Source organism: Notechis scutatus, chromosome Z, assembly GCF_049901735.1.
Source record: "Notechis scutatus isolate UNSWTSFEM ecotype Mainland chromosome Z, rNotScu1.2, whole genome shotgun sequence".
NCBI classification, from domain to species: domain Eukaryota; kingdom Metazoa; phylum Chordata; class Lepidosauria; order Squamata; family Elapidae; genus Notechis; species Notechis scutatus.
Window position 1 is genome coordinate 46,056,474 of NC_142025.1, and position 22,937 is coordinate 46,079,410.

Sequence of the window (22,937 nt, forward strand, 5' to 3'; positions counted from 1 at the left end):
TTGTTTTCCAAAACCAACTATTGTTAAAGAGTTCTCTTGTCAACAGTGCTAAATGAGAATTTGACTAGCAAATGTTTAGATTGGTATTGCAAGAGAAGGGAAGCTATATGAGTTTGAGAAGCAGATAGTGAAAACAAAAAAGAAGAAGCTTTTAAACTGAAAATATTTAGCTGTTTGTGTATACCTTAGGGTGGTAATTTTCCTGACATTTGTTCACTCATAAATTTTGTTTTGTTCACAATCATAAATCATAGCCTCTTTGAAGTCACTGATTCTTTTTCTATGGTAATACATTGTATAAATTATATGGAAAGAAATAATATTATTGGATTTCTGTGCTGCCCATCTCACTGATAACAGTGATTCTGAGCAACTTATACTATAATAAAAGTAAGTGAAAAAAGCAATTAAAATAGAATAAAAAGTTAAAAATTAAAATTAAAAACCAAGATGATAGGTAGCCTGGAGTAAGGTAGTTCCTCAAATACCCTAATTTCATGCCATAAGGATTTTAAAGGTAGTGACCAAGGCCTTAAATTGGACCTGGAAGCAAACTGGGAACCAGTTTAACAACAGTGTCACATGTATCACCCATGGGGCCTTCAGAACTGTCCGTACCAGTGCATTCTCTCCCAGTTGTAGCTGGTACAGAATAGAGATAATAATAATATGGCTAATAATATTGCTGTTGGTGGGGATGCCATATCTAGGCAGCACAAATTCAGATGATCATTAGAGAACATGAAAGAAATACTGAACTTGGATATTGACATCTAAAGATGGTTAATATATTTTAACATTTACAATAGAGTTAATCACATGAAACTTCATTTTCATTGTGATTAGAAATTGTTTTAGAATTGCAAAAAGGAGATTTTGGTTCTAAGATTGTTTGTTTTAAGGATGGTGCTATTTTTATATTTTATATTAAATGAAAAAAAAAATGATTCAAGAGCTTCTTTTTTTGTTTTGACATTGCTAACGAAATCCTTCCTTCCTTTTGGAAGAAAGTAAAATGCTCTGTATGAACTCCAACAATATAAAATGTACCATAAAATTAATGTAAATAGAATTATGAGTATAGTAAATCTAAGTAATGTTATTAATGGATTGATCATCAATATCTTAAACAGTTGTAGGTGAAAATATGGTTATATTTTATGCAGTTGAAAACACTGCAAATTAATCTAGTCAATATTGTCAAGTTTGCAGAAATGGGAAAGATCAGAAATAATCATCTTAATTGTGGTCCATCTAGAGACCTGGTGATGATACTCAGGAGATAGGAATGTCAGAATTGATATGTTATTAATTGGACTAGTTAATAATAACCTCAGAGTAAAATGTGATGGTAATCTCTGTTTTAATAGATTAAAAAAAGCAGAATATTCTTCATAGAATCTGCTCATATCAATCACATTTGTTGTACCAAGCTACATCAAAGATGACTGAATGGGGAATTTTTATTCAGCAGCGTTCTCTTTCTGTCATTTGATGGTTGAGGTGTTCAGAGGATCTGTTGAGGGGGACGGTGGCTGGGAAATTGTTTGAGTGACAGAGAAAGCAATAATTCTTCCTCTGACTAGAGCTGGATGAATTTTGTTACGTTGCAGTAATCTCCCTTTTTTCTTATCCTGATTCATTGGCTCCATCTCTTTTTCTTTCTATTTCTAAGAAAAGACAGCTTGACTTGTTCTGCATACAAGGCTTGTTAGATAAGCTCTGTTCTGTTCTAGTCCTAGCATTTTTATAAAAAATGATTGTTCAATTGTACTAATATAATGCAAAAGTTATGTGACTGTGTGACAGTTGAGCTTTGCTGTTAAAGTTGTTGATATAGAAAGTTAACAAAATTAAGTTGTTGATTAATATGATCAAATACATTAAACACCTGTGTCATTTCTTTAAATATGCTTTCAGAGAGTGAGATGTTATAGGGTAAAACAACAAATCATTTGGGAGAGTCATATGCTTACTATGCTAAACTAGTAAACCAATTTCTTTGTTTAAATGGTGGTAATCCCAATTTTTCATCTGTTGTGATCTACCTTATTTCAAAGGTGGGTCTGACATTTTAAGGAACCATTATATTTAACATACAGGTGCAACTGAATTTAGAGTTAAGATGTATATGAAACACCTGGTACTGAAAACTGGATTCAGATTTCAGGTCAAATAATCATACTTTACATTTCACCCATGGATTCCCATTATTGCCCAAAAAGTCCTAAAACAAGAAGGAGATCATGAGTAAATTAGAACAAATTAAAACAACTGCAGTGGAGGGGAAAATGTTAATTTGATTATGGTGAATGATAACATGCCACCATTCACCAACACCAACAGAACTATTCTCAAACTTTTACTTGTTATCATGTGATTATTGGAGGCTGGACGCCAGATAGGAATGGGCGAGTTCTTGCATGGCTTCAGGAGCTTCTGAAAACCGCAAGAGTACAGGGTTTACTTCCAGAAGGGTTTGGAGGCTGCAGAGGCTGTGGGACAGCATTTTTCAAAGCTGCTTTAAAAATGAAAAATGAAGGCCTTAGGCGACCAGGAGCAGTCTCAAGTAGGCCACAGAAAGAGTAGCATGGCAGATCCTTGAAAGCATTGGTCTCTGCAGGCAATAGTGCTAGACCCAAGGCTCATGCTTGGATAATGATGCCAAGTGGCTTTTTAGACTGGCAGTGATGGCACTAGGGCTGAAATCAAGGCCTGGGCCTCCACTTCAGACCCAATTTTGGGAATGTCAAGTGAGTGCTGCTATTTAAGATAGCCTAGGGTTGGGGAAGATAAAGAATTGGATTTTTTGTTCTGGTGTGTGTGTGAGAGAGGTGGGGGGAGCAAAATCACATTTTTGACCAAAAAAGTTTGCAATCACTATAAACCAAATAAACGGGGGGTGGGATGGGGGGAGTTTAAGAATGACAGAATTCAATTGTTTTTAAAACAAGTTCAGAAGTATCAGAATGTTAACAAGGAGTGTAATGAGTCCATTGCTGAGCATCTGCCATTTTCATAGGATCTGTGTCATAAATTAATTTGCTTAACAAGAAGCAAATGGAATGAATTTGTAACAAGAAGCAACCAAAACTATCAGGTGGCTCAGGCACCTTTTCCTAGGTGAAAAAGCCAGAACTCTGCCTGTTGAGTGAATCGAACATCACATTAAACTGTAATTCAGCTTTTATTAGTTTAAATATAGCACTTATAGCAGAGTATATGAATATATCAATTGTACTGTGTTAATTATGGATTAGGATTAAGTGTTAATGGAAACCCAGTGGAGATATTCATGCAGACAAGCGTCCTTCATTGTCAAAAGGTTCTATTTGCTTAAAAGCTTCCGCACATAGAGCTCCCACTTGCCTCTCCTGTGGATGCTTGTGGAGAATTGTGTATATGCATCTCATCTTGTCCAATCAAATAACACACGGAATATTCTTATAAATCCTCTAACTCAAGAACAAAAATGGAGAAAATTGGATTTGTGATTCTGTTTTCTGCTCTTAACTCTTGCTTTATTTCAAAGCATTTGTTTAAAGAAGATACAAGTATATCTTGAATAGATAAAACTATTCGGATTTTGGCATTTTGCACAGAACTTCCATTATCTTTTCTTGTATATTCAATCAAAAGTTTAATATGTTGGAGCTTTAATCTTTTTTTTTTTTTTGCATAATATGGAAGAAAAACATGTTTAAAAGCCTTATTTATTAATTCCTTTTTATTTAATTGTTTTAATTGATTTTCCTTTAATTGGTTAGCCAGCAGAGGGTAAGGTGCTGAACTAGAAACCAAGAGGTTCTGTGCTCTAATTCTGCCTTAGGCATGAAAGCAGACTGGGTGACTTTGGGCCAGTTGCTCTCTTAGCCCAACCAACTTCACATGACTGCTGTTATGTTCACTGCCTTGAATTATTAAAAAAGTAATAGAAGAATAAAATCAATAAATCAATAAAATAATAAAATTGGGATATGGTCATACACACTGTTCTGTTACTGTATACACATAGAATGTAAATTAGTTCACTTTTACTAGCACTAGACTCCTAGCTACTTGCAAAATCTCCAGATTTATTATTTTTTTCTTTAAAAATATTATTGTATCATCATTAACATCAAACAATTACATCCTAAACAACAAATTAACATCTGCCTTCCCATGCCCATTCAGTAGACACAAATACCAAATCCTGTCTAACATTTGGCTGACTGTGTGACCAACCATAATAATAATCAACAACTTGTATGTCTCCTGACTGTGGGTGGTATTTGCTTTGTTGATACCATTTAGAACAGTGATCCCCAACCTTTCTTATGCCGCGGCCCGGTATCCCCAACCTTTTTATGGCGCGCCCGGTACCGGCATTAGCTGGGTGCCGCCATCTTTTTTGATGAAAAAGTGCTTCCGGTGACCTCACCGGAAGCACTTTTCATCAAAAGATGGTGGCGCCAGCGCTTCGATGAGCTTTCCAGGTAGAAATGGCTTTCTACCCGGAAAAGCTCACGAGAAGCTGGCGCCGCTCATCTTTTGATGAAAAGTGCTTCGGTGAGCTTTCTACCCGGAAAAGCTCACCGGAAGCACTTTTTCATCAAAAAGATGGCGCACCAGCAAACCAGCGCCCGGTAGGACTTGTTCCACGGACCGGTACCGGTCCGCGGACCGGTGTTTGGGGACCCCTGATTTAGAAGATATCCAAGTTAAATAAATGCTGATTTAGACATTTACTAATATGTTCTCTTGATAAATGATCTGACTAGGTGATGTATTTGCTCCTGAGCATTAAATCCCATTTTATGATCCCATCTATTGGATTTTTAGAGAACTTCAATGAAATAAGTAAAAAATACTTCGTAAGAAATTTCATTTTTCTGACTACATTGGGATTTTTCCCCATCTAAGTGATCTGAGGATTGCTAAAGTTTAACTGTGAAGTGCTGGTAGATGACTTTCTATTATTATGACCAATTTAGTAAACATTTAATGTCTTTTATCTGTTCTAATTCAACTTGGTGCTGAATGTCATTTTGGTAGATATACTCAGAGAGAATGCTTGGGGATTAGTTAATTTTTTTAGTGGGACCCTTTAGAGTTTATTATTAACCTTTTCCAAAAAATATGACTAGTCCCCAAACTGTCATCTGTTTAATGCTTAATGGTGATAAAGTTAGCATACTTTTCAGTTGTAAATAAGCTTTCCATTTCTCCAGAATAGAGGCTTGTGCTGACCTCGACCTTCTTTTTCTTGTTAGGAATCATTTATCCACTCCTATATTGGGTGACTATTTAACAGTGAGTAGGTTGATTCCCTTGATCTGTTGTGGTGCACAGAAAACTGCCAGCAATTGCTTTTACCACACTTCTGCACTTTGAACAGCTGTGACCAAAATCCACTTCTTTTGATTAGAGTCAATTTGTCACAGATGTACATCCATCCTCTGTGACTTCTACTGCCAGTTTTAAAAGATTCTCTTATTTTGGAATTTATAAAGAAATTGCTTATTAAACTAAAATACAGCCTCACTTAAAGCATCTTCTTTCCAATTTCATACAACCTCCTCCTTTTGTGCCAACCAACAATGGAGAATATTCTTTATCTTGTCAACCATAGTGTGAGGTTAAGCTGTTCCCTTCTTGACCATAGGACTCTTCCATTTACAATTGTATCTGGCTGAAGGCAAGCAGCCTTGGGATAATACATAGAATAGAATAGAAGAGAAGAGAAGAGAAGAGAAGAGAAGAGAAGAGAAGAGAAGAGAAGAGAAGAGAATTCTTTATTGGCCAATTGTGGTTGGACACACAAGGAATTTGTCTTGGTGCAAATACTCTCAGTATACATAAAAGAAAAGATATATTCACCAAGAATCATAAGGTACAACACTTAATGATAGTCATAGGGTACAATAAGCTATCAAATCATACTAGGAAACAGTCAATATAAATCGTAAGGATACAAGCGACAAAGTTACAATCATATAGTCACATGTGGGAAGGGATGGGTGATAAGGAGTGATGAAAAGATTAATAGTAATAGTAGTGCAGACTTTGTAATAATTGAACAGTATTGAGGGAATTATTTGTTTATCAGAGTGATGGCTTTTGGGAAAAAAATGTTCTTGTGTTCTAGTTGTTCTGGTGTGCAGTGCTCTATAGCGTCGTTTTGAGGGAAGGAGTTGAAACAGTTTATGCCTGGGATGTGAGGGGTCTGTAAATATTTTCACAGCCCTCTTTTTGACTCGATTGAATACAGGTCCTCGATTGAAGGCAGGTTGGTAGTAATTGTTTTTTCATGAACAGTTTGTTGCAAAGACAACATCATACAACCCAATTGCAAAAAACTTTAGTATTATTCTCCCCCAAATTTTCAGAATCAAAATTTACAAAGAAGAAAATCAATGCATATTTAGTGCTTGAATTGCTTCCACAACCAAAAAACTGTTTAATTTTTTTTCAGATAAACTATAGGAGGCTCTATCAAACATTGCCTAAAATCTATTTTCTTTTCATTTTTGTTCATTATATGCCATATTGAGGTACAAATAAAATCTAAAAAAAACTTCATATGATCTATGTTGAGTTTAAAAGTTAAAACACAAGAAGCCTCAGTGGTTACAGCTGATCGCATGGCGATTGAGTGGGGCTCTTTGACAGAGCACATTTCAGAGAGGGTAATTTACACAATCCAAGTGGCCAGGAATCCCTCTACTATGCATTTATGATGTCATCTGGAAGACCTTTTGTCAGTGGTGTGACAAGGCTGGTCTTCACTCTATGGCTGCTTCAAAAGCCAAGATCTTGGATTTTCTGCAGGATGGCCTGGACAGAGGACTCTCAGCCAATACACTTCGTAGGCAAGTAGCGGCCCTATCTTCTGTGCTTCACATTCACTGGAAGGGGTCCTTGTCCCTCAATCACTCTATTCGTAGGTTCCTAAAAGGAGCATACAATATTAGGCCTCTAGCGGTCCATAGGTTCCCAACTTGGGACCTCCCTAAGGTACACTAAGCTTTGACTTGGGCTCCCTTTGAGCCTCTTAGATCCTTTAGCCTACATATGTTGTCCATTAAGGTAGCATTCCTAGTGGCTATCACTTCGGCCAGGAGAATTTCTGAAATGGCAGCTCTGTCTGTTAGGGAAGATCTCTGTATCTTCAACCTGGATAGGGTTGTTCTTAGATTAGATTCCACCTTCCTGCCCAAGATCAGTTCCTGGTTCTATAGAGCTCAGGAGCTTACCTTGCCAAATTTCTGCCCTAATCCTTCTCATGCCTTCAAATGGGCATAGCATACTCTGGATGTTTGCAGAGCGTTAAAGATCTATATTTGTAGAACGGCAGCTCTTCGTAGAACAGAGGCACTTTTTGTATCATTTCAACCGGCCACCTTGGGTGGCAAAGTCACGCCATCGACAGTGGGCAGATGGATTCGTTCTGCATCTCCAGAGCCTATGACAGTAGGTCTCTTCCGGTGCCTCAGGGTGCGACTGCTCATTCTATGCAGAGCGCAGCTACGACAGCAGCCTGGAACACACAGGCACCTATTGAAGAAATCTGCAGGGCTGCTACATGGTCAACACCCTCTCCATTCATCAGACATTATTGATTGGACGCCTTCACATTGGCTGATGCGGCGTTTGGCAGAAGGGTTCTGCAAAGCGTTCATAGACAACGGCATGAGCAAAACCAGACTTGAGCCCTCCCATGGACAGTCCAGCGTTGGTATGTTCCACTCACTGGACTCTCGTATCCATGGAAAGAAGAATGAGCATTGGTCTTGCCCGAATGTTCTTTCTCTTTCAATGGTGAGAGAGTCCAGGCCCACTCTTTATATGTCTGGGCATGGTCGTGGGTTGGGGGGAGTGATGATATGTGTTTTGTTTTTTCTTGTTGAATCTACATGTCCAGTCTGTCAAGTGCTTCTCCAAAAGCTGGGGCGTGGCCAACAGCGCAGAGTGGAGCTTAATCAATTAGGCAGACTCAGTCCAATCAACAAGGACAGGAGTCATCCCCTACTCACTCATTGGACTCTCTTACCACTGAAAGAGAAAGAACATTCAGGCAAGATCAATGTTCATTCCCAGTTTCTAGCCTGGGAATCACCATACCAAAATGTCTGTCTACCGAACAAAAAACAAAAAAACGGTAGCCCTTCATTTCCTCAATTTAAAAAAAAAAAAAAAGGAAGGGAGAGAGAGGGAAAAATACATATATTTGACAATAACCTGCCACACATTTTGCAATGGCAAGGGGTTCCAAATGCAGACACTGAATTATATTTTAAAGCTCACAAAGTAAGAGCACACCAAACTTCATCTCTTTTATTCCTTTGTCCAAAATGCCCCAAAATACATTCCTAAGCACAATAAAAATACAATAACCCCTCAATTTTTATAACAACTGTATAAAATTTCCAGGCACATTGTCATCTTCACCAGCAAATTGGAGGCACCTCCCCAGTACCTTAAACTGGGTTTCTCAGAATCCCACATATGACCATCCCAGATTTCTATATTCCACTCCCAGGATAAGATGAAAAAGAGCTTTAACTTTGCAAGGTTGGGTATGCACCTTTTCTTTGCCTGTTTATAATGTTTTAATCTTGCAAACCAAACAGCCATAGTTACAGTTAGTTCCTCTGCTAATCGATTCCTTTCCAATCTTGAGCATGTTCCAGTGCCACTCTCAAGAGAAAGACTGCTAATATTTATAAGCAATAATTTCTTCATCTTGCTGCTGTACCTTTCTCTAACTAGCTTTTAATTGCTCCCAGATGTTCTAGAGCACAATGAGAAAGACCCATCCTAGTTCACCCATTGATTCCTGCTCCTCCGAGTACCTATATACCTTTAAGCATTGCATTGGAAGTTGGATCTCCAATTTGTGCCAATTCATACTGTCGTAACACTGGTGAGATCATCTGCTTTAATATTTGAGCCTCTGGCCCCAGAACCTTGTGCTGGATCAACCAGAGATATAATTCTGGTCACTAATCACATTGCCTAGCAGATTTTCTTTCCCAGGAGGGCATTGTCACTGGATCCAACCTTTGTGGCTAATTATGTTTTGCCAAGTGTCAGGGCAGTGATTAGGTGCCCAGACAACTAATTCTTTTGGATCCAGCAATGAACAAACATCCCGGTAAATAAAGAATTTTAAGCTTTCTTATTAGCTCAAGCAAATAGTTTGAAAAGCATAACGTAAGTATTTATACCAAGGAAGATAACACCCAAATCTTTTACAAGCTGCTAGAAACTCCTTAATAACAACAGCATTCCTAAGTTTTCCCTCCATACCTACATACTCCTCTTGAAGATTTTTACCAGTTTAATGCAGACAAGATGGGGATTCCTCTGGTCAACTGAAAAAGCCAAACCTGCATGGGACCAAACCTGCATGGGATCAAGCTGAGCTTGCCTTAAAGATTTGTAGTTTGGGTGTCCTCTTGGATTCAGCCCTGATATCCAGAGCTTACTTTAGTCCTATTTTTAATGAAGAAATGGGTATAAGTTTAATATTTTTCAAAACAAATTAAACTTTGGGACTATTTCAGACTTATGGGCAGTTGGCTGATGACACCAAGATAATTTAGAGTATTGTTTATCTTTACTTTGATCTTGTGAGACAGTATAAATTATTGCTCATTTTAATTTGATCTTTATGCTATTATTAACTGGATGCCACACTCAGTAATTAAAAAAATCTTTGATTTTTAAGGTGATATTGTAAAATGATCACAATTTCCATCAGTTCTTAAAAACCTGGGAGATTAAAATATAAGTCAAGAATCTGTGCCTTATGAATTTTAAAGACTTTATTCTCTCATATATATTATGATTGTTTTATAGTTCAGGGAGTGATGATATTCAGCAGGTTCGCACCGGATCAGGCAAACTGGTAGGAAAGATTTGGCATGGGTCGCTGAACCAGTAGTAACTTCTGGCTGGCCAAGCCCCCTACCTGGTCGCCGCTCGCTTGCTTGCCCTGCCCGCCCGATGCTTGCTCATGCGGCTCGCCCCGCCCAGTCACTCCTCCCCTCCTATGAGGCATGCTGGATCCTTGTGGCTTGCCATTCTAGCCTTCCCACACGGTGCCTGCGCCTCAACTGAGCAGCCCTGATCTACTTGCTGGTACAGGTAAGCCTGTGAGTTACGTTAGCCCCCCCAGATCTAGTTCCCAGATCTTGGTGGGGCCCCCACTGTTCCCAGACTCGGCTGGCTTCCACGCCGGCGTGGCCCCATCCTAGGCAACACTCGTGGTCTAGCAAGCTTTCCCCTCCCAACAGCCCCTGGCCTCCAGCTAACCTAGCTTGCTGGTGGCAGACAGGAAGATGAGCCAGGGTTGACCCATTGCCACTTGGGTCCCCACCAGCCTGGATCTCGTTCCCTGTCTGGATTCTCCACAGCTGCTGGGTCTTGACTGCTAGGGGCAGATGGGAGGAGGTGGGCAACCAGGGAGCATGACGCTATGCTGCCCACATCACCCCTTTTCCTGGCGCCCCTTCCCTCTCCAGCCCACCGACCTGCGCGCTTTGGGCAAGTGCAGGCAGCCACTGAAAATGCTATGAGCGAGCACTTATGCTTATTGTGGGGAAGGAAGACCCACACCAGGTTTGCTACGATCAGCCAAAGGGCTGCCTGGGAGGGCATGGCGAGGATCGGCTGCCTTTTGGGCCCAGCTTTGGCTTCTGTGGGGCCTTCCATGTGGGAGGCCTGAGGGAAAATGGCTCTCCCGAGGGTCATCTGCTGGCCCATCCTCCGGCCATGCTGGCCTTGAAGCAGAGGTCCCCTTGTCGCGGGCTGATGTGGGACCCAAGGCGGGGTGGAGGTTGAGTGGGTGGCAGCCCAGAGCAGGGCCCAAAAGGCAGTCAAATCTTGCCAGAGCAGATCTTCCTTCCCCGCCATCAGCTGTACCTTCCAGCCCATGGAGCTCGCACCAATGTCATAGCGGTGGCCCGCACTCTGCCAAAATGCTCGGCCCGGGGACAGAGGGGTGGCTGCTCTGGGTGATGCAGGCGGCATAGCCACGTGCTTTCTGGTCACCTCTCTCCCCCTGCGCCTCCTGACAGGTGAGCCCCAGCAGCTCACAGGTGTGGGTGAGCACTAAGAGAAAGGGTGAGCGTGGCAACAGTTTCCCACCTTTTCAGGTATCCTTGATACTCCTCATTGCCCAAAGAGGCTGTAACTAAACACCCAAACAGAAATAACTCTAGAAATTTAATACTACTGCTGCTTGAGCAGTGGGCCAATATGGGAGCTCGCTGGTGGGGTCATGTGGGGGAAGTTTGTGTGGAAAGACTATTGGGAAACCAAGGAAATGGTCAGCAGGAGTGAAGCAGTGGGATGGGTGGCAGTGTCGAGCGCACGTGGCAGGTGAGGGGCTTTGTGTGGGAGTGTAGACTTGGCTTTGCTTTCTGGCTTCACTTCTTGCATCTTCCCTACTGCTCTTATTAACCCCCTCCTTTTTTGTGGTGCCTAATGGTGCAATAGGTAGAAATTGAACAAATGAAGCTCCCCTGTCCCCCCAACAATTGCCAAAATGCTCATTCGGCAAGGGAGGGGCGGCTGCCCTGGGTGATGCAGGCAGAGGAGCGTCATGCTTCCTGGTTGCCACTTCTCCGCGCCTCCCAGCAGGCGAGACCCAGAAGCTGCTGGAGAATCCGGGCAGGGAATGAGTGGCAACAACTCTGACCTCGCTGGCTTGCCTTTCCCTCTGCCACCAGTTGCAGGAGCAATGTAACATTTCAGGCAGTCGAGAAAGCCAAATTGCTCCCTAGCCCAGAGCTGCCGGTGGGAGTGCGGGGGCACAAGGCTGCAGCAGCACACACCTCACTTGAAATTCCCAGCCCTTTCCTTTCCCCAAAAATGGGAGGGGAGGAAGTCTTTGAAAGTCTTTGTCCCCTTTGTCTTTGTCCCCTTTGTTGGATCCAGAAGCCTTGCCTGCCAGGCAACGCGGGACAGGAGACTGGCCAGGAAGAACCCTCGTAAGGAGCGATGCTGCCGGGCGCTTGAAAGTTTGTGTGTGTGTATGTTTGTTTCAGCTTTAGAAGGAGAGAGGGAAGGAGGAAGGGAAAGGAGAGAAAGGGGGGGGGAGAGAGAAAGAGAGAGAGGAAAAGAGAGAGAGAAGGAAGAGACAAAGAAAAGAAAAAAGGGAAAGAATGAAAAAGGGAGAAAGAAAAAGAAAGGGATAGACAAAGAAAGATGGGATGGAAGGAAGGGAGAGAAAGAAAGAGAGAGCAGGAGGGAGGAGAAAGTAAATGGGATATATGGATGAATGGATGGATAGATACATAGAAGGAGGGAAGGAGAGAGAAAAAAAAGGAGGTGGGGGAAGGACACAAACCCTGGCTTCAGAAGACTTTTTGAAATAGAACAGGACTCTAGGGCTTGGAAGGGATCTCAGAGGTCATCTTCTAGCCCAAGGGTCTTCAAACTTTGTAAGTTTAAGATTTGTGGACTTCAACTCCCAGAATTCCTGAGCTAACATGAGTGGAGGAGGAAGTTGAAGTCCACAAGTCTTAAAGCTGTCAAGTTTGAAGACCCCTGTTCTAGTCCAACCCCCTGCTCCAGCAGGAGATCCTTACAGAATCATAGAAGAGCAGAGCTAGAAGGGTCCTTGGAGGCCATCTAGTCCAACCCCCTGCTCCAGCAGGAGACCTTATATCATCTGGAATCTGGATTATTTTGGTGCCTCTAACAGAGGGGGAAATTGGTAGAGGAATTTTCTAGGACAAGGCTGCCATGCAGAGAAAGGCAGATAATCCTTCACTTATGACCACAATTGAGCCCAAAATTTTGGTTGCTAAGCAAGAGCATTGTTAAGTGAGTTTCACCACATTTTACTCAATCCATGACATCTCCTGGGTCTAACAGTCATATGCAGGCTAGGGAAGTAAATCTGAAGGCATGTGCAATGTTCTAATGAACAGAACTTATAGTTAAATGTGTGGCAGAAAGTAGACTATGGGTATGTTTTTCCAAATGCAGTAAGGTTGAATGTATATAGTTTTAGAAGAGCTCTGTGTGTGTGTGTGTGTGTGTGTGTGTGTGTGTGTGTGTGTACATACACATACAGTAGATATAGTAGATAATGTATTTTTTGTGTGCCTATACACACACTATACCATGTAATATGTATGTAAACGTATGGCATATATACATAGGATTAAATAGTGTATTTTGAATGTTCAGTAGTAGTAAATAAATAGAGAGGGAAATTGTATCTATGAGGCAAGGAGAGGCCAGGCAAGGCAACTCTTGACGTGAGTGATGACAAATTAGCCACGCCCACCCAATCACATGACCACCCAGCATTCCCACCCAGTCACATGATCACCAAGCCACACCCACCCAGTAACATGACCACCAAGCCACATCCACCAAATAAGCCATGCCCACTGAACTGGTAGTAAAAAAAATTGAATACCACCACTGGTTCTGGCTTAGTAGGCCTTAATCTCCTAGGTCTTTAGGTCTGGGAGAGATGGATGAGACAGACGTTCAACAGGTGCTGGGTCACCAGACAATTGACAGAACGATCCTTAAAGAATATGGGAATGTTGCAAAGTATTTCTCCCAAACACTGTCTACTATATTTCTCTGAATGTCCTGTTTTAAATGTCAATAGTGTCAATTAAATTTACACTATTGACATGCAACAGTACAGTACTTTCAGAACAATTAATGCTAACTTTGCTTTGGAATGAGTAGCATTAACATACCTATCTCAGACAGCTACCCTCTGCTTCTTCTATTTCAGGCTTTAGAATGTTTAGAAAAAATAATGGAAACTCTCTTCTTTTCTGTGATTTTCTATCTTTTTGTCCCCTTTCTTCTTCAGGTAGATAGATTATGGATTCATGGGTAGGCCAAAGTATCATGAGAAATTCAGTTGGAATTGCACAAAGAGAACTGCAGCTGTCCATTCTCTGCTGTCAAGTATGGGTATCCATGACTTGCTCAGAGCTCAGTTTTATTATATTGGCCTTTGCTTATTTAATTGCCATTACAGTACGGAAGGACACAGATAAATGCACTACTGAGTGGTTTTGGCAACTTTAATATATGTGTACTTCATCTCTCAGAGTTCTCTCAGCCAACATGTTGGTTGGGGAATTCTGGGAGTTGAGTTCATATAGCTTAAAAGTTGGCAAGTTTGAAAACATCATGATAGAATATTGGGAAGTTCTTAAAGAACTATTATTAATCAAAAATCAAAGTTTGATTTTCTTAATAAGTAAACAAATAATTTATAGCAAGAATTTTATAATAATCTTAGACTTTTACTCTAAACAATCCATACCGTTCTAATTGTAAAGACTGCTTACTTCAAGTGTGCTGAATGATATGATACTAAAATAAATAATTTTAAATCAAGAGCAATAGAATTTTCTGAATGAAAATGAATAACAGAACACTAAAAATTCAGGTAGACTTTGATGGGTCAACAAAATCCATATGCATGCTCATGTAAATAAGCGCTGTGTTTTAATTACTTTCAATTATTACAGATTAGAACCACCTGAGTAGAAAATATTATATATAATAACATTTGCTTAAAACAGCAATAAACATAATAAGCTAATAGAAGTTGATATGCATTATTGAAATGTAATATGGTAACCTCCTTCTGTTCTTTCACCAAATCATACGAATATTTATGAACTGCACAAATCCCTTTTAATTTTTGTGTTAAAATAGGGCCTCTTGTTTCTCGCTTTTCTTTTTGACTGCACAGCATTCAATGTGGGGACTTAATCCCAAAGCACAGCTTTTCTGATGTAAAATCTGGATGCTTGTGTAGATACAACAGCTGTCCCCTCGCTATGTGGCATTTTCTATTACTTTACCATAGAAATGAATTCTGGCCAGGTTTTGGGTAATATTGGACAAATGTAGTTTGAAGTGATAAAGGCTTATGCATATGCATTCATTTAACTCTCATAGTATTGGCTTTGGAGCAGGAAAATAAATTTACACTGTGGCCACCCTCCTAGATGATTGTAGCAGTTGAATTGTAGGAGGTTCTGCTGCATCTAAAAGCCCAATTAACTGTTGCCTAAGAGTTGTAAATTCAGCAAACCTTTAAAAAAAAGAACAAAGCTGTGGCTCTTCACCAACAAACAAGGATTGTGGAGGGCTGATTTCTAACATAAAATTGTTTGCAGTTTTACATTTTAGTTACCTAAACTTCTCTCAGAAGGGAGAAATTTTGATAGGGAAACTTCTGGACTCTTGCTTAAAGATGGCTGCTATAGATGAATATTTGAAATGTTTCCCAAAATATCAGTTGTGGACATTTCTAAGAACAATGTGAGTTTTGGAGAGAAAAGCTCAATTATGCTTTTAGTAGCATTCTAATTATAATGGGTGCTTTTCTGCTGTTGGTATCTAAATTTTATCTTGGCATTTAAAGAGTCGCTTCTCAGATCTGTATGAAATTCTCCAGATTGTATGTCTACTGTCCATGTAAAGCATTAGATATTCTGCAAAGCTGGCTGCAGTCTAATTCCTTTGACTTAACTCTAGGTGTAACGATTATGGAAATGTGGAAGATGCTATTTTCAAGAAACATGGAACATTATTTATCATTCTTAAAGTGTCTTATTAAATTCAGCATGAAAATGATTTGGCACATTACAGTTATCTTAATAGAAGAGAAATTCCAAATTGAAAGAAAGCATATTAAGTTCATGCTTTCAGTTTATGTTGATATTCATGAATTTCTTTTACTCTTTCAAAAGTTTCAAAGGAAAATTGCAAATTTTATCTATTTCATGGACCCTTCTCTCCAGGCTGCTATTACTCTGACTAAAAATAATTACACAGGAATCTAGTATGCCTGGAAAGATATAATTGAAAAATAAAGATCTTTTATGAAACCAAATATTAAATTAAAATTTTGCTTTATTGTAAATTCATCCACCTGCTTCTCAAAAAGCAGAGATACAATGTAGCACTAGAAAAAAGAAACCAGGTTGCCTTCTGGCTACACTAATCATTTCCTTTTCCACAAGACCTTCATGGCAACCACTTTGTGAATGTAACCAGTAACCAGATGCTTTAACTGGCCCGTGGCTCAGAGGTGTAAAAATTGTAGCCACAATAATATTATTTATTGTATTATATTATTATAAAACATAATACATCATGTTAGTTGGCTACAGTGATGTTTATACAATATTGGCTACAGATTATTAGCATTCTAATGTTTAGATAACTTAAATCTTTGGAGATAAAAAATAAGTTTATATCAGTATTGACTACCAGTGTGATTTCTAAAATATCAATGTTGATAAACAAAATTATTTAAATGTTATTTAAATGTTTCACTCAAAGCTAATTAAACAGTGCATCAGACTATTTTTGATAAGAAATGTTTCTGTCTTAGGCTTTAAAGTTTGTGCCCAATACATCTATAAGGCCTCTAGTGTAGTTAACTATTAAGATAATACTTTTAGACTGAAAAAGAGGCAGATCTTAACAATAAACAACCCTGTGTGATAGATAAATATATGTACTGAGAATCTAAAAGTGAGATTTTTAAAATAAATTTTGAACATTTACATGTATGAAGGGGTGTGGATGTATGTATATATAAATATGTATGCTTGTATGTGCATCAAAGCATGTACAAGTAGCCCTCAATCTGCAACAGTTTGTTTAATAATTGTTCGAAATTACAGTGGCACTGAAAAAACTGATTTATGAGTGCTTTTCAGACTTGCAACCATTGCAGCACCTTCATGGTCACATGATCAAAATTTGGATGCTTGGCAACTGGTTCATATTAATGATGGTTGCAGTCTCCCAAAGTCATGTGATTGAAACATAAATCAATGGGAAAGGCAGAGTCACTTATCAACTGTGTTACTAACTTAACAACATAGACATTCACTTAACAACTGTGGCAAGAGAGGTCATAAAATGGGGCAAAATTTACTTAACAAATGTCTCTCTTATCAATAGAAATGTTAGGCTCAATTGTTGTAAATCAAGGACTATCTATGCGCAAATGCTTATATTTAATCTTTTATATATACAAGAGAATTTGGGGGATTGTTCCTCTTTCCTGTTCTACCACTCTACTCAATTTCAAAGGATTCAAAACTTTTTGGATTTTCAAAGCACTTGAATATCTGTTGACTATGCTATACAATGCCATTCTCGGTATTGATAGCAAATCAGTTGCTGAGACCATCATCTGTGAACTATCCTTAAATATCACAATTCGATTCTTACTATGTTACAGAGCACCTGATTATGACATCGAACATGTAAACAAGCTAAATACACTACTAACATGGGCTGCATCCTGCCCATACCCTTTTATCTTTCTTGGTGACTTCAATCTACCTCATATTGACTGGATCCTAAATGAATGTACAACTGAAACCATACACGCAACCTTCTACAATGCTATTACAAATCTGGGACTGGAACAACTAATAACCAACAACTCTAGACTAAACAACTGCCTCGATCTCATCTTCTGCAATAGTTTGAATTTAATTTACGGAATACAAACTAAAGAACCCTTTTCCAGCAGTGACCACAATATGATTGACTTTTGTCTCAACATACGCCCACACAAAAATCACCACAATGATATAATCCCCAATTATAACTTCAAAAAAGGCAACTATGATCTTATAGACAACGATATCTCATCTCTTGATTGGCAATTTCTATTCACTGGATGCAATACTGTTGAAGACCATTACAACATATTTTTACTTGAAGTCAAAAGAGTCATGAAACTATATGTACCAACAACAACTCCCCCCCCCCAAAAAAAGCAGATTACCCATAACAATAAGGAAACTTCAATCCAAAAAGAGATCACTCTGGCGGAAAAACAAATCTGGTCACGTTGCCAATTTCAAAAGCCGATACAAAAATTTATGCCACCAGATAAAGACCGAATGCACCAATTATCACATTAAACAAGAGGAAAACCTTCTAAGCACCAATTCCACCCGTGCTTTTTACAATTTTGTAAACAACAAACTAAAAGACTCAAGGTCCATCCCACCCTTGATAGGACCTGATGGTAAAGACTGCAACGACGACACCATTAAAGCCAACCTCTTTAACACATTCTTCGCTCAGTATTTGTAAACAGCAATGGATCATGCCCAGTATTTCCTAGCCGTACCACAGATAACCACAATGATCTAATACATATCGATTTTACAGAAGACAATGTTGAAAAAGCACTACGCAATCTAAAACCATCTCTATCTATTGGACCGGATGGAATATGTGCCTACTTCTTTAAAAAGCTATCCACTGCCATAGCCAAACCTCTAAGCATAATCTTTGAAAAATCTTTCAGGACCAGCTCCTTGCCTAACCTATGGTCACAAGCCACAGTCATCCCCATCTTCAAAAGGGGAGACCCCAGCCTAGTTGAAAATTACAGACCAATCTCCTTATGCTGCGTCACCTGTAAAGTCATGGAATCAATTATTAACCAATCCATCATCCTCCACTTAGAGACAAACAACCTACTCTCCAATAAACAATTTGGTTTCAGAAAAAAACTATCCTGTAATCTGCAACTCTTACACTGCAAAAACATATGGACGACACAACTCGATCAGAGCAAAGCAATAGACGCAATCTACATAGACTTCTGTAAAGCCTTTGATTCAGTGGTACACGACAAACTACTCCTAAAAATAAAATCCTATGGTATCTCTGGACAACTGCATAACTGGATAGAAGCATTCCTGGAAAACAGACAACAAATGGTCAAAATTGGGAGCGTCCTATCAAATTCTGTACCTGTCAATAGTGGTGTCCCCCAAGGCAGTGTTCTAGGACCAACTCTCTTCATACTCTACCTAAATGACCTCTGTGATCATATTAAGAGCAACTGCGTTCTTTTCGCTGATGATGTAAAACTTTTCAATACCACAGACAATACTGCTACCCTACAAAAAGATCTTGACTATGTATCTGAATGGTCAAACAAATGGCAACTTCAAATCTCAACAAATAAATGCTCTGTCTTACATATTGGCAAAAAAAATCAGAAAATAAAATACAAGCTGAATAGTCAAGATCTTGTTGATGACCCAAGCTCTGTAAAGGACCTTGGAATACGCACCTCTAATGATCTAAGTGCTAGAGCCCACTGCAACTACATAGCCAAAAAGGCATTAAGAGTTGTTAACCTAATCCTACGTAGCTTTTTCTCTGGTAATATCACACTACTAACTAGAGCATACAAAACATTTACTAGACCAATACTCGAATACAGCTCATCAGTCTGGAACCCACATTACGTATCTGATATTAGCACAATTGAGAAAGTCCAGAAATATTTCACAAGAAGAGTTCTCCACTCCTCTACTCGTTGTAGAATACCTTATGCCACCAGACTTGAAATTCTAGAACTAGAAAACCTTGAATTATGCCGTCTTCGGTCTGATTTAAGCATGTTATATAAAATCATACATTGCAATGTCCTACCTGTCAATGAATACTTCAGCTTCAACCATAACAACACAAGAGCACACAATAGATACAAACTCAAAGTTAACCGTACCAAACTTGATTGCAGGAAATACGACTTCAGCAATAGAGTGGTCAATGTCTGGAATACTCTACCTGACTCTGTGGTTTCTTCCCCAAACCCCAAAAACTTTAACCTTAGACTGTCTACTATTGACCTCACCCCTTTCCTAAGAAGTCTGTAGGGGGCGTGCATAAGCGCACCAACGTGCCTACCGTCCCTGTCCTATTGTTTCTCTTATTCTTCTTTTATTTTTCTTATATGTACCCATTTCATGTATTCACAACTATGTATACACTTATACTTATTGTAAACAATTGGCAAATCAAATAAATAAATAAATAAATAAATAAAACAAATCCCAGATTAGCTTACTGGACATCATAGGCTGTCTCCATTTCATGCAGAAGAATCTTTCACTTTTCAGCTTCTCTTCTGATAATTTATAACATCTTCTAAAGATGTTATCTTTATATATTGATTTGAGGCAATGGGATCTTCAGAACCCCATTTGATGTATAATAGATGGCACGCAGTATACTGAAAAGGGTTTCCAGTTGTGTGCATTTGATACTCTGCTACTTGGATCGTCAATTTTACCTTGCATAACTCTTAAGTGGTGCTTTGGGGAAACTGGTTAGTAGAACCTTGTCACTGAAGGCTATGATTACTGTATAATGGAAATTAGCTCCTCCTTTTTATAGGCCAAACCAATGCCACTTTGTACATGTATGGGTGTTCTTCAGCTGAAAAAGGGACATTCTGTGTTAGGTTATGATAGTGCATGTCTTCATCTACTTTGTGCTCCTGCATTGTATTTTGATCAGTGATAATGGTACAATAATTCAGGTAGATTTGATTTTGGCATTGGGTGGACAAAGACATGCATGGACACAAGAGAAGGATGACTGGAAAAAAAAACCTTCCAATGATTATTTACTGTCTTTTAAGCAGCAGGCTGTATATTTATGCCGATTTCTCTGCTTCAGGGAGCATTCCTGATCGCCCTGAACAAAGTGAATAAGAGTAGTTTGCTTTGCAAATGAATGCAAATGGGAGTGCCTTTGGGGAGCCCCTTTAAACAAGGGGCAAGGCCCTCTGACGATGAGTGAAGCTGCCATTTGGACATGGTGAAAAGAGCACGCTGGAGCCATTGATTGGGGGAGACAGTAAAAAGTCAGGGCCCCGTTTCTGCTTGCAGTGCAGCAGGCGGATGTCAGTGCAGTTCGAGCACAGTGGGAAAATGACAGGCAGGATTAGTGTCAGGCAGAAGCTTTGCTGTAGCTGTGGAGATGGTCCCAGGGGTCATTCACCTCTGACTGTTGTTTAGCACTGATGGCTCTGTAATGCAAACTGCTTGATGCCTCCCTGTTCATTATCAGAAATAGTGATTAGGGGGAGGTATTTGTCATAAAAGGCTCCTTTTAGAAATAAAAGAGAAATGGGAAGCTGTTGCTCACTGCCTGTATCGGTGCAGAGGAAGCCTGATCCAGATGGTGTTTTGATAGGAAAGGACAGTGGAAATTGCTCTTTGGGTGCTTGTGAAGGCTTTTTCATACAGTTCCTTTTGCTTGGAGAAAGGTTTCAAAAAGGAAGAAATTGTTCACAATGGGTGTGTCATGTTAGTGCCTGGAAGTTATATGTATCCATGTATTCATAACTATGTTTTACTTATACCTATTATTTTGTAAGCAATTGACAAAAAGAAAGAAAGAAAGAAAGAAAGAGAGAGAGAGAGAGAGAGAAAGAAAGAAAGAAAGAAAGAAAGAAAGAAAGAAAGAAAGAAAGAAAGAAAGAAAGAAAGTAAGTAAGTAAGTAAGTAAGTAAGTAAGTAAGAAAGTAAGTAAGTAAGAAAGAAAGAAAGAAAGAAAGAAAGAAAGAAAAAGAAAATTGATGGGTGTGTTTTCTACCCTCCCTAATGAATGCACTGTGCTTAGGAGCTATGCAGGCTTGGCTGTTTTTAACACATTATTCACAATCTCTCAAAAACTCTTTTCTGCCAGAGCAATTTATAACTTAACAAATATATCTATTTTGTTAAATAAGGGCCTGGTTCGTCATTTCTAAATATGCTTTCCCAAGGAATATATTTTCTGTGCTTTTTTTTATAGTGCCTGTAAGTTAAAACATTTGTTCATGAAACATATTTTTAACATACTGTAGTGCTTTTTTATTTTATTTTATTTTATTTTTCTCCTTGTATGTGAACATGGGTGCATTGACACTCAGAAAAAGATAGAATTATTGTGTTAAGTAGATAGGCTTGGTCTTCAAGGTATAGGTGTACAGCACCTATGACATAAGTCGGATAAGTTGGATCTTCTATAAGTAGGCGCCATTCAAAAACTGTAAAAACATTCTTATTGCTTAACAGATTTTATTGGACTGCTTTGCTTAAGGATTCTTGTTTGGTGTTTTTAGTTACTATAAAAACCCTTCTAGTTTCTTGGTATAATAAATGTTTTGCAAATATTTTACAGGACCCTGAATGGATAGAAGAGGATCTTAGCCAACTGACAAGAAGTATGGTTAAGTTCCCAGGGGGGACGCCTGGTCGATGGGAAAAGATTGCTCACGAATTGGGTCGATCCGTGGCAGATGTGAGTTCGCTCAAATTTGCATTGTATGAACAAACCAGCACAAGATAAGCAGGATAGAGGGCAGACCTTGGCAGAGTTAGACATTGTCTTTGGATGAAGGGTACTACCTTTTTAAGACCTGGAAATGAACCATTAGGTAACTGGGCAAGAAACAGATGTCAGCTGGCCTTCCCACTCCACAATTAACAGCTGTAACTGATCAGCTATATGGAGATTCTAGTGCTTAGAGACTTAAGCTACTGTAACCTGATAACCAAAAAAACAATACTGGTTTTAGTCTTTGTGATAAACCTCGTTGCTGGAAGAGAACATTTGTCAGACTTAAATAAAGATTATATTTCTGCATAACCTTAAAAGAAATGAAAAAGCAGCAGAGAGGGGGGAAAAAGAAACCTCATTAGCTAATAGTATTTAGACAGGTGGTATCCATTAATTAGAACCTGAGGTGCTTGCCCTGGACTGAGGTCTGTATATATGGTGATGTAAAAATGACTAATTTGTCAGATTGTGAAATAAAAGAGTGTTTAATTTAATATGGATTTTAAAAAAGTTTGTGTTTCTAAGAAAAGAAATAGGATTATATTCAGATGCTTTCCTGATAAGGAAAGTCAATGAGGGTGCTTGTCAGTGGCTGTTTGGCACTTGCTGGCATATGGTATCTCTGATTATTAATCGACAATTGAAATACTGCACTAGGAAAATGCAAGGAAAGAAGTTCTGTTTACTTCAATGTAGCTTTGTTCCACTTGAGCTGTTTCTGTTTCTCATTTCCAAGTGCTAGGCAGAACCACAAAAGTATAACTGTCAAGCATGATAAA

The 22,937-nt window shown here is 39.1% G+C and overlaps 1 protein-coding gene across 5 annotated transcripts in view; it reads left to right on the forward strand.

The window, feature by feature from the left end:
• The window catches only part of DNAJC1 (DnaJ heat shock protein family (Hsp40) member C1), a 137,919-nt gene that overhangs the window by 85,856 nt on the left and 29,126 nt on the right, over positions 1 to 22,937 (forward strand). For all 5 annotated transcript variants that reach the window (XR_015746124.1, XR_003371607.2, XM_087948324.1 and 2 more), the window contains exon 9: positions 22,000 to 22,119. Coding sequence is in view for 3 of the 5 variants with exons in the window: in XM_087948324.1 (XP_087804450.1) it covers positions 22,000 to 22,119 (120 nt within the window). In the remaining 2 variants the exon portion in view is untranslated. The remainder of the gene's footprint in view (positions 1 to 21,999; positions 22,120 to 22,937) is intronic.